Here is a 14,892-nt window from a genome sequence, read left to right as displayed (position 1 = left end):
CAGTGTTCTATATTGTTGTGATATTGTTTCTTCATTATGTACTTTAAGCCTCTTCTCGCTAAGTCTAGCATTCCATTATCTTTTATTCATCATTATTTTTCAAAACATGAAAAATAACAATTTATATATCTACACTCAGATCCCTTTGCTCATCAATTTCCCTTGGTATTTCCTGTTCAGCCTATACACCCGTATGTTACTCGTGCATCTACAGTGCATTACATAAAACTTTATTATGTTAAATAGTTTTTGCCATTGTGTTTCCTTCGTATTTATGATAGTTCTTTTCTGCTCATTAGAGCACACATATAATTTCTAACTTTAGTACAATTTGAAATCCTATATTCATATTTCTTCCTTCTTAAATCCGGGACATAGCTTTTAGTGAAAATATTATATACCTAAATCAAGATCAAAAAATATATTTCTCAAATAATTCTCTCTGAGGTATAATTTTGTGAATTTTAGATAGAAAATTGCAAGTCTTAATCTATGGTCAGTACTGTCATCGGTTTTGAATACTGCACTCCAAGAAAGGTATAACCTTGGGAACAGTACAAGCAGATTCATAAAACTGAAATGGGATTTAAAAGTTAAATTAGGAAATCAAGTTGCAACAACTTTGTTTTGTCTTAAATTTAGAAAATGAAGAAAATTTAGAAATTTAGAAGATTTGTTAGAGTAAATACCCATCCAGTAAATATTGATAAATTACTTTTCATGTTAAGGGAATTCAGAATAAGATGGCAGAGTGATACAATTAGAGGTAGTTCAGTTAGGAATGATGTTAGAAAGCATTACAGAAATGACCATGGAAATCTCTATCCTCCAAAAAGCTATGGGTATTGGGCCATTTGAAATTTTCCAGTCTGAATTTATGGATTTTTGTTATAAAATGGTATCACTGGCTGAGGCGCAAAGGGAAATAATTGAGGCTGAGATACTGATCGGTCATTATCTAATTGGACAGAAGGATAGATTCTATGGTCTGAATGGCCAACTCTTGTTCCTGGTTTCCTCCTTTCACCTTTTTTTCTCACAATAAGCGTATAGTCAATTTCATGTGTGATGGAAATCTAAAATTATTAAATTACTGAAACTACTGGAAATAACGACAGGACTGGCAGCATCTGTTGAGAAAGAAATGCAGGCAGCATTTCAGTTTAATAATCTTTCATCATAAGTAGTGTTATTTCCACTGGGACATTCAACTGACAATGTTTGGTTTAACTGCATTTCTAATGACAAGATGTGATTGGCTATAGACCTTTTAAAATACAGATACATGGATGACTAGAATAGGTTGGTTCTGGTTAGCGGACTGAGCCTGAACAGGATGTAGACTTTTACATAATGGCCTAAAGATTTTAAAGCTTCCCATTTCTCGTGCTTCTCAGCAGTGAATAGATTGGTGGAGAAGAACAAGAGTGAAATTATGTGAGATGGGAATGATGAGAATGAGGACAGATGGAAATGAAAATGAAACTTGTTATCCATCAGCATGGATTCTGTGTAAAAGGACTTTTCTATGTTGAGGAGGTTCTCGTATTCTATGTGCAGGAGTACAGTATAGATTTACTTCATACTTTTGCCTTTCTGTATATTATGATTCATACATACAAGTCAATAATTAAACTTTTCAGCTAAGTTTTAGAGGGGAGTAAGTTTAAGATGGGTCCCTAGGGTGGTATTTGGCTAACGGCATCAAATTAAGAGCAAATGATGATGAGTAGTGACCAGTGCTGAAGTGCACTCAAAGTTTTTATTTTGACTATTATAATTTATTTGGTGGTGTCCCCACACACTGGCATGTCCTCACAATGTGAGAAAAGTATGTGTGGGTGTGGGATTTGACCATTAATTGGCCACATTAGTGGCTCAAGTGGCTTCATACTGGCCATTCCTGAACCTCTTAGACCTTGAAGACTGTGAAGACCAAGAAGAGACAGTTCAACAACAGAGGAACAGGAACAACAGGTAAGTGAGGGTGAGGAATTGGAAGCAGTGAAAAGTTATGCTGAACAGGGAGGTGCCTCTGCTGCACAATGAGGTAGCCTGTTCCTGCTGACACTGTCCAAGAAGAGGACATTCCTTCTTCATAAATGGAGAACTCTGTCTCTCCGTGCAATCTTATTTTTCTATGATGCAGTGGCATGCTTTGGCACAAACTCTCTCCTTTATCTCCATCCCTGTCCCACCAGCTTCAGTTGGACAGCTAACATTTCTCCATATCAGTTAAGAACTATTCTCCATGAAAATCCACATGACAACAGGTTTGAGGACTAATAAAGACAAAAATGATCAATTGCTCTACAAAATGTTGTGGTTATGAACTGCTAGAATGATATGAATTTGGTGCTGAGAAAGATTAGAAAGAATAAATTCACAAAATATAATTGCAACTATTTTGCTCATTTTGTTAAAGATAGATAGGAGTTTACAGAATTTTTATTTTGGCTTGAATTGATCAGCATCTGTTATGTCTTCCAGGGCTCGGTTTTACAGGGCTCTGTCTTTTAAGAGGTACCATGTTACCAACTGGGGCTGGTTGCTACATGGTCATTTGTAGTTCAATTGAACCTTAGTAGACTAGGGGTGGGAATTATTCACCCCCTCAGGAACTGGAGGCTTTGCTTCAGAGATCTGCTGGCCAATCAAATTACCACTGTTGAGTCAATAGGCAGTCACCAACAGAGATCATTGGTGAACAACACAATAAATGGGAGTGGGGCCATTTTGAAGGGGCCAGGCTGGTAAGCCTTTGGAAATGGCATCAGAGCTTGGTTTGAAGGAGTGGGGATAGTGGAGGCTAAAACATCTGATCTTAGTCCAGAGGCTGAGGTGTGGACTTTGATAGGCATACAGGACTCTTAAAGAAGATTGTTCTCCTTGCTTCTCATCAAAATGACACACATACAGCTGACAGGCTTCTTAGCTTGAGCCACTCCTCCTATGGGTAAGACAGTGACAGGTCCAAGATATTGTCGAGAATGTGTTGCTGGAAAAGCACAGCAGATCAGCCAGCATCCAAGAAGCAGGAGAATCGATGTTTTGGGCTGGAGCCCTTCATCAGGAATGGCTCCTAGGTCAACTTTCTCCTAGGTCCAAGGTATTGGCTATTCATTGACCAAAGGCACAAGGGTTGATAAACCACCCAATATCTCTATTGTCTCCTCAAGTTTCATATGATCAAGGTAAATGGTTGGATAGCCTTGGGTTGGACTTTACAGTCCAGCACCCTCAATTGGAGCTTATTCTGGTGTATTTCTTGTTACTATATGATGTTTCTTTTGGACTGATGCAACATTACTTGATAATTGTTTGAAAGAAGAGTGATATCAGAAACATTAACACTGTTTCTCTCTCTTCCGATCCAGCCAGACCTTTTGAGTTTCTCAGGCATTCTCTGTGTTTGTTTCAGATTTACAGTATCCAGAGTATTTTGCTTTCATTCTTTCTTAATCAATTTACCTTTGAAAAAGTAGATGGACATTGAAGAGAATGATATTCTAATTACATGTTAGCATTTATGTCCCCATGGTGGGTTCTTGAGAATAAGGAAGCATTTTTAAGAAGTGTATATTCTTATGAACGAACAAAAGGCACAGAAATTTCATCTGTATGTTTTTCTCCCTACTTACTAAGTCAAGGTAAAGCAAATTTTAAACATTGGAGGAGAATATTCCAATGTCTGGAAGTAGTCGATTAGTGCTGTCTGCAATCAGAAGTTGTATTCTTTTGCTGTATAAATATATTGTTTAAGTAACTGTTGCAATCTCTAGATCCAACAGTTACAATTAACAAGGACTTGTAAATTAGATAGAATGTTAGATGAAAGACTAGAAAGTATTGAGTGTTAGTTTGTATCACAGGATGTGAGCTGTTTAACATGAGTATTGCTGACTAACTTTGCTTCTGGGTCAAGTGCTAGAAGACCATGTGATACACGAAAGGGGAATGTCTTGGCTATGTTTCCACTTCCAAGAGACTGTTCAATTCTTTGAACAGTTATGCTTCTGTTTTGCCCTTTCCAAATTTGCTCAGATGCCCAGGTATATCAGAAATCTGGTTGACAGAAAGATAGCCTTTTATCTGTCAATATCATTAAAATTTACTGCTACCAGAATTTCTTATGAGGTCAGCCTTTTTCAATATTAATAGACATAATATGTGCCCACAAGAACACAAGAAATAGGAGAAGGAGTAGATCATACAATCTGTTTAGACTGTTCTGCCATTTTTTATGATTATGGCTGATCTTCGACTCCTGCTGATTCCCCACATAAGAGGGATATAGACCAAATTCTGGCAAAAGGGTCTAGATTAACTTTGAATATCTGGTCGGTATGTGCAAGTTGGACAAAAGGGGCTGTTTCCATGCTCTACACCTCTATATCTTTGAGACACCAAAATTCTATTTCAGCCTTAAATGTATTCTACAATGGAGAATCTAGGGTGTAGAATTCAGAGATTCATCTTTTGATTGAGGTAAATTCTCATTGCCTTGGTTCTACATTATGGGCTCCTTACCCTAAGACTGTATTGTGGTGTTTTGGATTCCCTAAACAGCTGGAATAATCTCTGAACTATTACCCAATCAATTTGCTTCAGGATCTCATATATTTCAAAAGGATTGCCCTCATTCTTCTAAATTCCAGTATTTATACACCTATTATTTACAATCATTCATCACAGGTCAACCTTTCCATCCCAGGGATGAACCTATTACACCTTTGCTGTACTCTCTCTCAAACTCACATTTATAGACCAAAACTACATATAGTATTCCAAATGTCATCTCACCAAAGTCCTACCTAGCAACACTTTTTTTTAATTCATGTCCTCCCATGGCCAGAGCCACTCAGTTCTTACTTTCATTACAGTCTTGATCCAAACCTAAACAAAAGAGCTAAATGCAGAGTTGAAGTGAGAGTTACTGCCCTTAATATTAAGGCAATACTTGACAAAGTATACTATCAAGGAACCAAAGCAAAACTGGTGTATTATCGTTTTCAGTGGTTGGAATAATATCTAGGACAAATGTGATGGGTTTGAGGTAAATCATCTCATGACAGGAGTTTTTCACAGTAGTGTCCTGGGCCCAACCATTTCAATTAGCTCCCAAAAGTTTTTTTAAAAAGTTAAACTTGTAAATGACACTTACTGGTCTTCTCGTCTTGTATACTTCAAGGTGGAGCTCTGTATGTTCATTTCCAATTATTACAATTTTTTACTGTTTCTTTTTTCTGGGCTACCCTCCATGATACATTCAGAAGTCAGTAGGTTCACTGATAATTCCACAATGTTCAGCATTACTCAGGACTCCTCAGTTGCTAAAGCAGTCTGTGTCCAGGTGTAACAACATCCAGGCTAGGTCTGAAAAGTGCAAGTAAGATTTGCCCCATATAAGTGGCAGGCAAGGACAGTCTCCAACAAGAGAGATTCTAACCATCTCTTCAATGGTATTACTATCACTGAATCCCTCACTCTCCATTATCCTGGGGGTTACCCTTTATCAGAAATAGAACAGTATCAGCTTTATATAAATGCTGTCACGACAAGAAAAGGTCAAAAGCTAGGAATTCAAAGGCAAGTAACACACACCCCTGCCTCCCTAATACTCATCTGCGAGCTACAACTCATGAATGTGATGGAATACTCTCTCCCTGCCTGATTGGTGCAACTCCAACACCAGACAAGAGGTTCAACACCATCCAGGGCAAAGCAACTGGCACCCCAACAGTTTTTACATTCCATCATGAATACATAGTGGCCTAAGTGTAGACCATCTACAAAATGCACAGCAGTTATTCACCAAAACTCCTTTGACAGCACCTTCCAAAATGTAATCACTATCACCTCAAAGGACCAACTGCAAGCTTCTACTAAGTTACATATTATCCTGCCTTAGCACCATATTGCTATGAATGAACACAAATAAACCTTTACAATAAATGGTAGTTGCCTTCATAATTATTTACTGCAACTGCATGCTACTTTTATGTTCCTTGTTCCTTCTGAAAATTAACATGAACAAATTTCAAAGGCCACTCTGCTTTCCTGTTCTTACAACTCACACTCATCCACGTTCTATTCTGTGATTTTGGTGCCTACTCACTTGGCCTGTGTAAATGCCTTTGAAATCTCTCTGTATCAGCTTGCAAAGCTTACTTTCCATCTAACTTTGTATTGTTAGCAACCTTAGATATATTACTCTTACTCTTTTCAGTTCTCTCAAATTTATATACATAGGGTGAAAATAGCTGAGGATCCAACATTGATGCTTATTCCCATTAGACTCAGAATTTCAACTTGAAAATGCCACTTTATGCTATCCTTTCAAGTTTAAGAGATTTTCAGAAGTATTAATGGTTGACGGATGTGGGATCTTTGCTGATCAAAATCTGTGTTAAATGCACTACACACATTTTCACTCTACCTTGTAACTCATAGGGACACAGAATAATAAAATTACTTTTATAAGAACAGAAACATGTTATTTGCAATTCAATATCACTATGTCATCAACCTGAGTACAACTCTATTTAACTAACATTATAATTATGAATTCTTATTATAATTTGAATACTCCATGTTAACAGGAAGGATTATTTCATAGACATTGTTAATAACTAATTCTTGCCTGTAAAATATAGTAGAAAATCCATTTTGAATCATCATATGTTTGCTAATAAAATTTGGAATCCTTTTAATAAAATCTGAACATTCAATTTGTAAAATAACACTTTGTATTTAAGGTAAATTAGTTAAAGAAATACAACCTAAAATTTACAGTTCCTTGCTTATGAGAAAGGATAAATATACTTTTGTATGAATAGAACAACATTTTATTATTGGACATATGATGTAATCTACCTGAGGGGAAAAAATGCAGAATTAGAAAGAAAAGAAGTGAGATCTGCTGTAACATGTACTTGTTGTTTTAGAAAATACAAGGTCTTACCAGGGAGACCTGCACAGTTTGTCGAAAGATAGTATATCCCATGGAAAGTCTGGCAGCCGACAAGCAAATCTTTCATAAGTCCTGTTTCCGCTGCCACCACTGCAACAATAAATTAAGGTAGGTGATAATTCTCATCTCTAGCCAAGTTCTTCTAAAAAATTATTTTACGCAGTTATATTATTTGTTTTGTAATATGTTAAATGTAATTTTCAGGATTCTACAAATATTCTTACGGTATTTGTTTATAAATTGAACATTAATATTTGACCATTCTCTTTAAGTGGACAAGAAAAGTCATATTAAATAAAGTCACTTTCGCTTCATACATAAATGCCATGCTTAGTGCACTTAATCTAGTTTATCTGCTTAAATGAAATCTGTGGTAATTGAACAATTCTATCATTTTTGAATATGTAATGTGTATCATGTTGTAGTAGCAAAATTACAGACAAGCAGACAAGGCCAACTATTTGATTTAAGAGGCTTAATTTTTAGCTTTGAGGTAGTAATCAGGAATTGGACCAACTTCCAATGTCACAATCCCACCTCATGGCTGACAGTGCCTGCTGATGCAATCTTCATAGTGGTGTGGTGGAGCTAGATTGCCTCTGGAAGCATACACAAGATGGAGATGGATGACTGACGAGATGAACAAGATAAAGCCACCACCATTCACTTGTACATCAGTTGACTCCTGGGATGATTGTGAGGCCCTCTGATATGTTTATCCACTCTTCTCCCATTCACCAACTGTACCTCCTCCCTCTCATTAAGATTCCCCTCCATACCCCATATGCCCCTCAGCTCACACAGGTCCCTTATATATTGCATTCCCCAAACACCCATATCAGCTTACCTCTGCATAGCCTTCCATACCCCTATCTGCCTTATCCTCTTCATTGCCGTGTATTGACTCAATCAGTATACATCATGTAGGTAACTCACAAGTCCTATATTAGCCTTTGGATGATAAGAGATTTTTATAAAACTGTAGAAATAAACAGCAATTCAAAATACACTTTAAAATAAACCATAATTCTATCAAGAGATCATTAAACTATTGAGATGAACAGTTATTCAATATCAACCCTGAAGAACTATGATCTTGTTAACAGCTCATAAAACAAAGATAAACAATCATTTTAAACTACTTGAAATAAAAATATAGTTTTATTAAGGATTAATAAAAGTATCAAAACAATCAGGTTCAGTGTCTCCATGATAGTTATATCAACAACCCAGGCTAAGTTTATTTGATTAGTGGATTTGGAATTCAGCCAAGTATTTATAATAAGACTCATTTAAGAACTGAGTCAAAGCTTTCAGAGATGAACAAGTTAAAGACTCAGCTATCTGGAAAAGCTTTGAAACAGTTATATAGATGACTGAATCAAATAATACAAGAAAGCAAATATAACAATTACCTTAGTTGAAAAAGGTGGCACTGGAAAAGTGCATCAAGTCAGGCAGCATCCGAGGAGCAGGAGAGTCGATGTTTCAGGCATAAACCTTTCATCAGGAATGTGATTTTTGGCTTATGCTTGAAACGTTGGTTCTCCTGCTCCTTGAATGTTGCCTGACCAGCACTAACCTTTTTGATTCTGGCTCTTCAGTATCTGCAGTCCTCATTTTCTCAAAGCAATTACCATGGCCAAATCCAAATTTCGCTATTGTTCAATGCAGGTAAACTGCATTTAACTGGGAAATAATGCATTCTCATGTATCTGATGATCTCTACACTTTTAGAATCCTGTTCAATTTCATGGGTACTGACGTGTTTTTAAAAAGCCCTATCATCAATCATTGTATTAAAATATGTCACTTCACATGTTATAATAATATATGGTATGCTAATTTAGCAACATCTTTTGAAATGACACATCAAACTTTTCTGTTGTGGTCCACAGTAACTCGCAGGTTTAAAATTCTGACTTCAAAGGACAGCCTGGATCCATGAAAATTTTAGGGGTGAGAATATGTCCATCTCCACAACAGAGCCAGCAACAATAGTTGCTGCTGCATTTGCGATTTAGACCTTCAATGCCCCAAACCATTCCACCCTTATCCTACATGACTTAAAATTGATAGTGACCAGAGTGGTGTGGACATTTTAGAAATATGTTCCATTGCCCTCTCTAAAGCATGCCTGACAGAGGTAAGGACAGGAAGATCAGGCCCAAGATTATTTAATGATGGTCTCTGTGGCAGTGAAATAAATCTCTTCAGAGTGCTAATCTTAAATTGTATTCTTTTTACTTTCACAAGTCTTGGAAATTATGCATCGCTCCATGGACAAATGTACTGCAAACCTCATTTTAAGCAGCTTTTCAAATCCAAAGGCAACTATGATGAAGGTTTTGGACACACACCATGCAAAGGAGGCCAGCTAAATAACAGCCAAATGAACTTCTGTGTTAATACAAATTCTCCAGCAAATAAGGCAATGGCAGATTGCACTAAAATGAGGGAAAGAAAAACCATTAGCAGTGAGGCTTATCAGCTGGATGATTCAAGTGATGTGGAGAGACAGAGCAAGAATACAGGGGAACAATTGAAAACTGGTCAGATCAAGAAGACAACAGATAGAAATAAGTTAAATATCAACTGGCCACCTTCTATTGAAGAAAATAAGAAAACTTTCAGTGTAGAAGAGGAGGTGAAAGTGACAAAGCCAAAATGGCCTCCAGAAGGTTCCAGTCAGCAAGCATTGAACTCTGAAGTAAACGAGTGTGAGGAACCTAAAGAATCATTAGTCAACACATTGCAACCACACATCAAAACTGTTGAAAAAACAGAAAGCACCTTATATAATGAACATACTGAGACTGAAAATGTTGAGAAGGCAGATATTGAAGCACAGTTTGAAACAGAGAGTAAAGAGAATGTGGAGGTGGAACTGAATGATGGAAACAATACAAATGATGTATGTGTAAATGGAATGAGTGATGCACATAATGAAGTTACAGCAAAGGATTCAGAAAACTTTGAAGGAAATCTGGTTGAGCCTGAAGAGACAGTAAAATCCTTGGCCTTCGTTGGGAAAGAAAGTGAAAATTATCTTGAAGACATAAATTCCAATAACAACAATAATAGGGGTGTGCAACAAATAGATTTTCTGCAATTTGATGGCCCAGTTGAAGAATCTTCAACAATCAATTTTCTTCCAGATCAGGTCGTGGTTAATCAATTCACATATCCATGTGATAAAATTTCAACAGAAGAATTTGATGCGAACATCTCCGCGGATCAAGTCGGTCAAATTGATACAACATTTTCACACTTCTCTGTTGGTAAACGATTGGTAACTGGGTCTAAGCAAGATGCTGATACTGCTGATTTAACCAATGAAGCACTTGCAGAGAGCTATTTGAACCCATTAAAGCAACTTGAAAAGAAAGAGGGAAAATCTCTGGATGAAATTCTTCATGGAACAAACAGTGAGCATAATGATGATGAATATCATTTCTCACCTGCGGATCAAAGTTCTGGAGAAGATAGCTTTCTTGGCCTCAGTCAAACAGAGGCTTCAGAGATTACATGTGCTAGTAGCCAAAAGGATTATACTTTATTTTGTGACTTTTTGGATACTGAGGTTGAGCCAAATGCAATGACGAGCAGTATAATGCCTGATGGTACTTTTAGCTCAGGACAAGTGATGGAACCGTTATCCAATACCAGCCATTTAGAAAACAGGTCTCTTCTACTTACAGTTGAAGAACAAATCAAGAGAAATAGATGCTATGATGAAGATGAATAAGAAAAAAATAAGGTTTAAGTAACACTGGTTTAAGATTTTGATGGTATATTCATGTCTGATGCATTAATTTTGACTTTGGTTATTTCTCACGTTAAGCCTTTGATATTTTCAAATATAGACGCAATCATAATATTTCATCATGCAGTTTCAGTATGCAGATTCATGGAGTGATGCATCATTACATTTTCAGTACAATTTGAATAGACAGGCCGTATGCTAAATTTTGTTTTCTATCATGCTGTTGATTTTAAGGTTGTTTGATGAATTTATCTCTCTCACTGTACAGACCAGTTTAAATTTGAGTAAAGCACCTGGAGTGCAGATGATAACTTTGGTCATTTTGTTGATAGAGCTGTTGCTCATAATTGTTACAACTTTTATGTTAATTTCATTGAAATCAAAATTTCTCTTAGTAGCTATATGCAGATTTAAATTACACAATGTAAAAAACCACAATTCATTCTGCTGTTTCATGATTATACACTTGCAAAAGCAGTTCAATTAAATGTTGCATTTTTTTGCTTCTATACTTATTTTAGCTCTTCATTAGTAAATTATAACCAGGCTTTTATGACAGATTTTTATGCATAATAAAAAGCTACATTCATACATGGCTGTTACTTTTTTTAAATGCATATCTTATTAAACTTCACTTTGTTTTTAAGAGACAGAATATTGATAAGCTCATTCTCTGATCCCAGAAAGGTGAGTTGGCTACCAGCTTCAGCAATACTTGGCACAACTCTTCAAGAGATGTCATACTGTAACAATCTTCTATTATAGTTTTGCTTTGAGCTGTCTGCATGAGGAGGGCACAAAATTGAGTGAGAGCTGGAATTTAAAGAGCTGCTATCATTTACAGGTAATTGGACAGAAGATTTTGTTTTGCTACATTTGGAAAATAGCAAATGTTCTGCATCTATTGGCATAGTTTACCTGTGCCTAAATGAAGAAGGGAAATAAGTTTCAGAGAACAATGAAGCAAAATGAGACTCAAATGTGAAGCTACAAAATCAAAACTCTAGATAATTAATGTAGCATCGTAGCACCTACTTCACACGTTCCATGGATACAAAGTGAGTGTTTCAGCAAGAAGAAAACATTTTAGCAAAATTGATCACATATTGCTGAAATATAGCACATTTAACACCATTATCCTTGACATTTAACTAAGTTGATGCCACAGCCTTTATGCTACCATGAATATCCTTTCAATACTTTAGAAATGTCATTTTGAAAGCCACCATGTTGGGAATGGCATGCAGAATGGGCATGCCAAAAAAGTCTTTTTGGAGAGAAGCATTTCACATGGCACCGGTCAACAACAACCAAGAAATGTTTTGTAACATAAAGTGTATCGTGTAACAGATGGGATTCCAATCCATATTTCCTCTACCAGTCCCCCAACTAATGCCATTTTCTACTTTGAGGAATGGCAACATCATAAAAATACTCTAGAATTTTTTTTTCCTCATCATCATCATCATCTTATACTTACTGAAGTATCCACTGCTATGGTGGATCAGAAGACAAACTGACAACAAAAGTGACTGAACCAAGAAGGGTTTAGATGTCTGAGGTTAGATGACTGGATGACAATGCAGGTGCACAGTGAACTACTTGGTGATGGTAAGATGTCATTGATATGATCTTCTCTCACTATAGAAGTTGAGTGTCTCATTACATGCTTTGTTGGTTTATTGTTGATGGGAGTTCAATGTTTGGAGGGAAGGAAGTGTCCTCAACATTTTTGGCTTTGGTGAAAAATCATGTGCCAGTTTGTCCTGCAAAGTGATAAAAGAATGGTGATTCACCTCGAAAGTAGTGGGAAATAAGTGAAATATTCAAAATGGGAACTTGAGGGGTATAAAGTGGAAGCTGAGGATTAATATTGTACAACACAATTATATGATATGTAAGGGGACTATGTAGCCATAATCCAGAATAACCATTTAGAAGCACCCTTAATCAAAGAACATTGTGAAATATTCGTTGAGAAGGAGTGTTACTCTGCTGAGGTGTCTAACTAGGATAAGTGAGTTGGTAGTCAATTGCATTCCAATCTAGATGGCACAAATGATAATTCCAATTGAGTAGAATGGCACACATAACCAGGGGTTCACTTATGAACCGCTCTTAGTGTGTTTTTGGTAGTCTCAATCAGTGAGGTTAAGCATTCTTCACTTAAAGCTTTTGTGCCTTGTCCTACTGTACTCAAGACACAGATGGGATTTGAATATTTATGTTTTTGTCCAAATACAATAGTGATATTGGAAGGATATGCATTGTAGTAATTTGTTGTAAGAATAAAAAAGCCAAGTGGTGCTTTCTCCTTACCTTGTCTCTTGGTCTGCTCCAGACAGTACAGTTAAAGTTTGATCAGAGAATACTTGCTAGTTCAACTCTTTGCAAGATTGTTAAACTAAAGTCTGCATGAATTAATTTGCAAATGAATATAACTAGTATATCTTCCACTGAGGGTCACTGACAGATGTAAAACCTTTTTAAAGGAGCTACACTGGTGTAAATTGTAGTAAGAAATTTTCAGGCTGTTGATTTTCATATTCTTTTCTTTATTGCCGTTTGACTTGTAAAGATAAAGCTTACAACCAGGGATGATTTATTAGTTGTAATAAATAGATTTGTTTCCATAGGCTTAGATGTTACCAATGTTCATTGTGTGTATCTAACGTACACCACAACTGTCTTTCTATAGTGTTTAATAATAAAACGTTGAATCAAAATAAATAACTAAGCATTATTGTTTATTAAAAATTAAATTCAATATTGTGGTTTTCTAATAAAAGGTATTTCACAGCAGAAATTCACAGATCCACACAGAAAATGAATAACTTTCCATGATATTAACTAATGTTGCAGAATGCTGAGAAATGATAGATTCAATTGAACAGTGTAGAGTTATCTTCCCTGATTCAATCTTGTTTTTGATTTTAATGCATTATTTTGTAACTGAAAGGACCATTTGCATGGTTAACCATAGATCGATCATGAACAATAATTTAGAAGACGTCTCTTGGTATCTGGGGATTTCCTCTGGGGCTCGAAGTTTTTAAAGTCTGTTCCCGGTTCAGGACACTGCAGTAGCACACAGCCCGTGAGACCCCCAACCCTCAACACCGCATCCAACTCCGCCCCCTGCCTCCCCAAACCCTGCCCAACTCTGCCCTCCCCGCCTCCCGCACCCCCAAACCCGTCCAACACTGCCCTCCTCCAGCACCGCCCCCTCTCCAGGGCAGCCGGACTAGACACCAACAATGAGACTGCTGCTGCTGCTGCTGCTACTGCCTTTTGGGTGAGTCTCTAAATAGCACATACAACACACACACACAACATTTTACCTCAACGTTTTAACAGGTTCCACCTTTGCACTGTACAGAACAACGTTAGAGAGATTTTCTGGGGAAGGGCGGGATTTAGGGTACACCCCTTGTAGAACTCCAGGGAAAGTGTGGTGAAAGAGAGAGGGCAGGAGGTTAGTCATTTGGAGATGGTGCCTGTTTAATCACTGTGAACAAAAGACACGATCAGTGTTGGAAACACGTCTTTGATGTAATGCTTCTGTCAGGACCTCGAGATTTCCTTCGGATAATCCGATTTTCAGATAATTGATATTTGAATAATTGAGGTTCCTTTGTATGTGCGAAACAGAGTGGGGGACTTGACAGCAATCAGAGCAGTTTTAGCTACAAAAATATAGGCCTAGAAATTCTGCAGGCCAGATAGTCATTCTGTAGGACAGAACGAAGTGGCATTCTGACACCATGCAGAAATCCTGATGCAGCTGACTCCATGGGAATTAAGTGGGAAATTGACATTTTCTTGGGGCAATTATACTGCATCTGCAACTCTCTGAAAAAAAAACTCACATTAAATATGGCGATTTCAAATGATACTGACTCATTTAAGCTGAATGTTTACTCAGGCAATGTTAGAAGATTAAAAGCCTGCTCTAATTCCAGGGTAAATATTAAACTGAACTAACAACTCACCATCGATTTTCCCCTGTCATCCTCCAAACTTTCTCCCTAGCAAAGTACATGACCACACACTTTTCTCACCTTAAACTCCATCTGCTAGAGTTTGCACATGCACTCAACCCCTATGCCCCTGCAGTTTCCTCACGTTCTCATCACATTATGGCTTCCCACCT

At 37.0% G+C, this 14,892-nt stretch overlaps 1 protein-coding gene across 1 annotated transcript in view; it reads left to right on the top strand.

Annotated features, from left to right (window-relative positions):
* The window catches only part of xirp2b (xin actin binding repeat containing 2b), a 103,611-nt gene extending 94,297 nt beyond the window's left edge, over positions 1-9,314 (top strand). The window contains exons 9-10 of the mRNA XM_060827755.1: positions 6,948-7,081; positions 9,230-9,314. Coding sequence (XP_060683738.1) covers positions 6,948-7,042 — 95 coding nt within the window. The 3' untranslated portion in view covers positions 7,043-7,081; positions 9,230-9,314. The remainder of the gene's footprint in view (positions 1-6,947; positions 7,082-9,229) is intronic.
* The last annotated feature ends 5,578 nt before the right edge of the window (positions 9,315-14,892 follow it).

The sequence above is a fragment of the Hemiscyllium ocellatum genome, chromosome 7 (assembly GCF_020745735.1).
Source record: "Hemiscyllium ocellatum isolate sHemOce1 chromosome 7, sHemOce1.pat.X.cur, whole genome shotgun sequence".
NCBI classification, from domain to species: domain Eukaryota; kingdom Metazoa; phylum Chordata; class Chondrichthyes; order Orectolobiformes; family Hemiscylliidae; genus Hemiscyllium; species Hemiscyllium ocellatum.
This window is presented reverse-complemented; position numbering and strand designations above follow the sequence as displayed.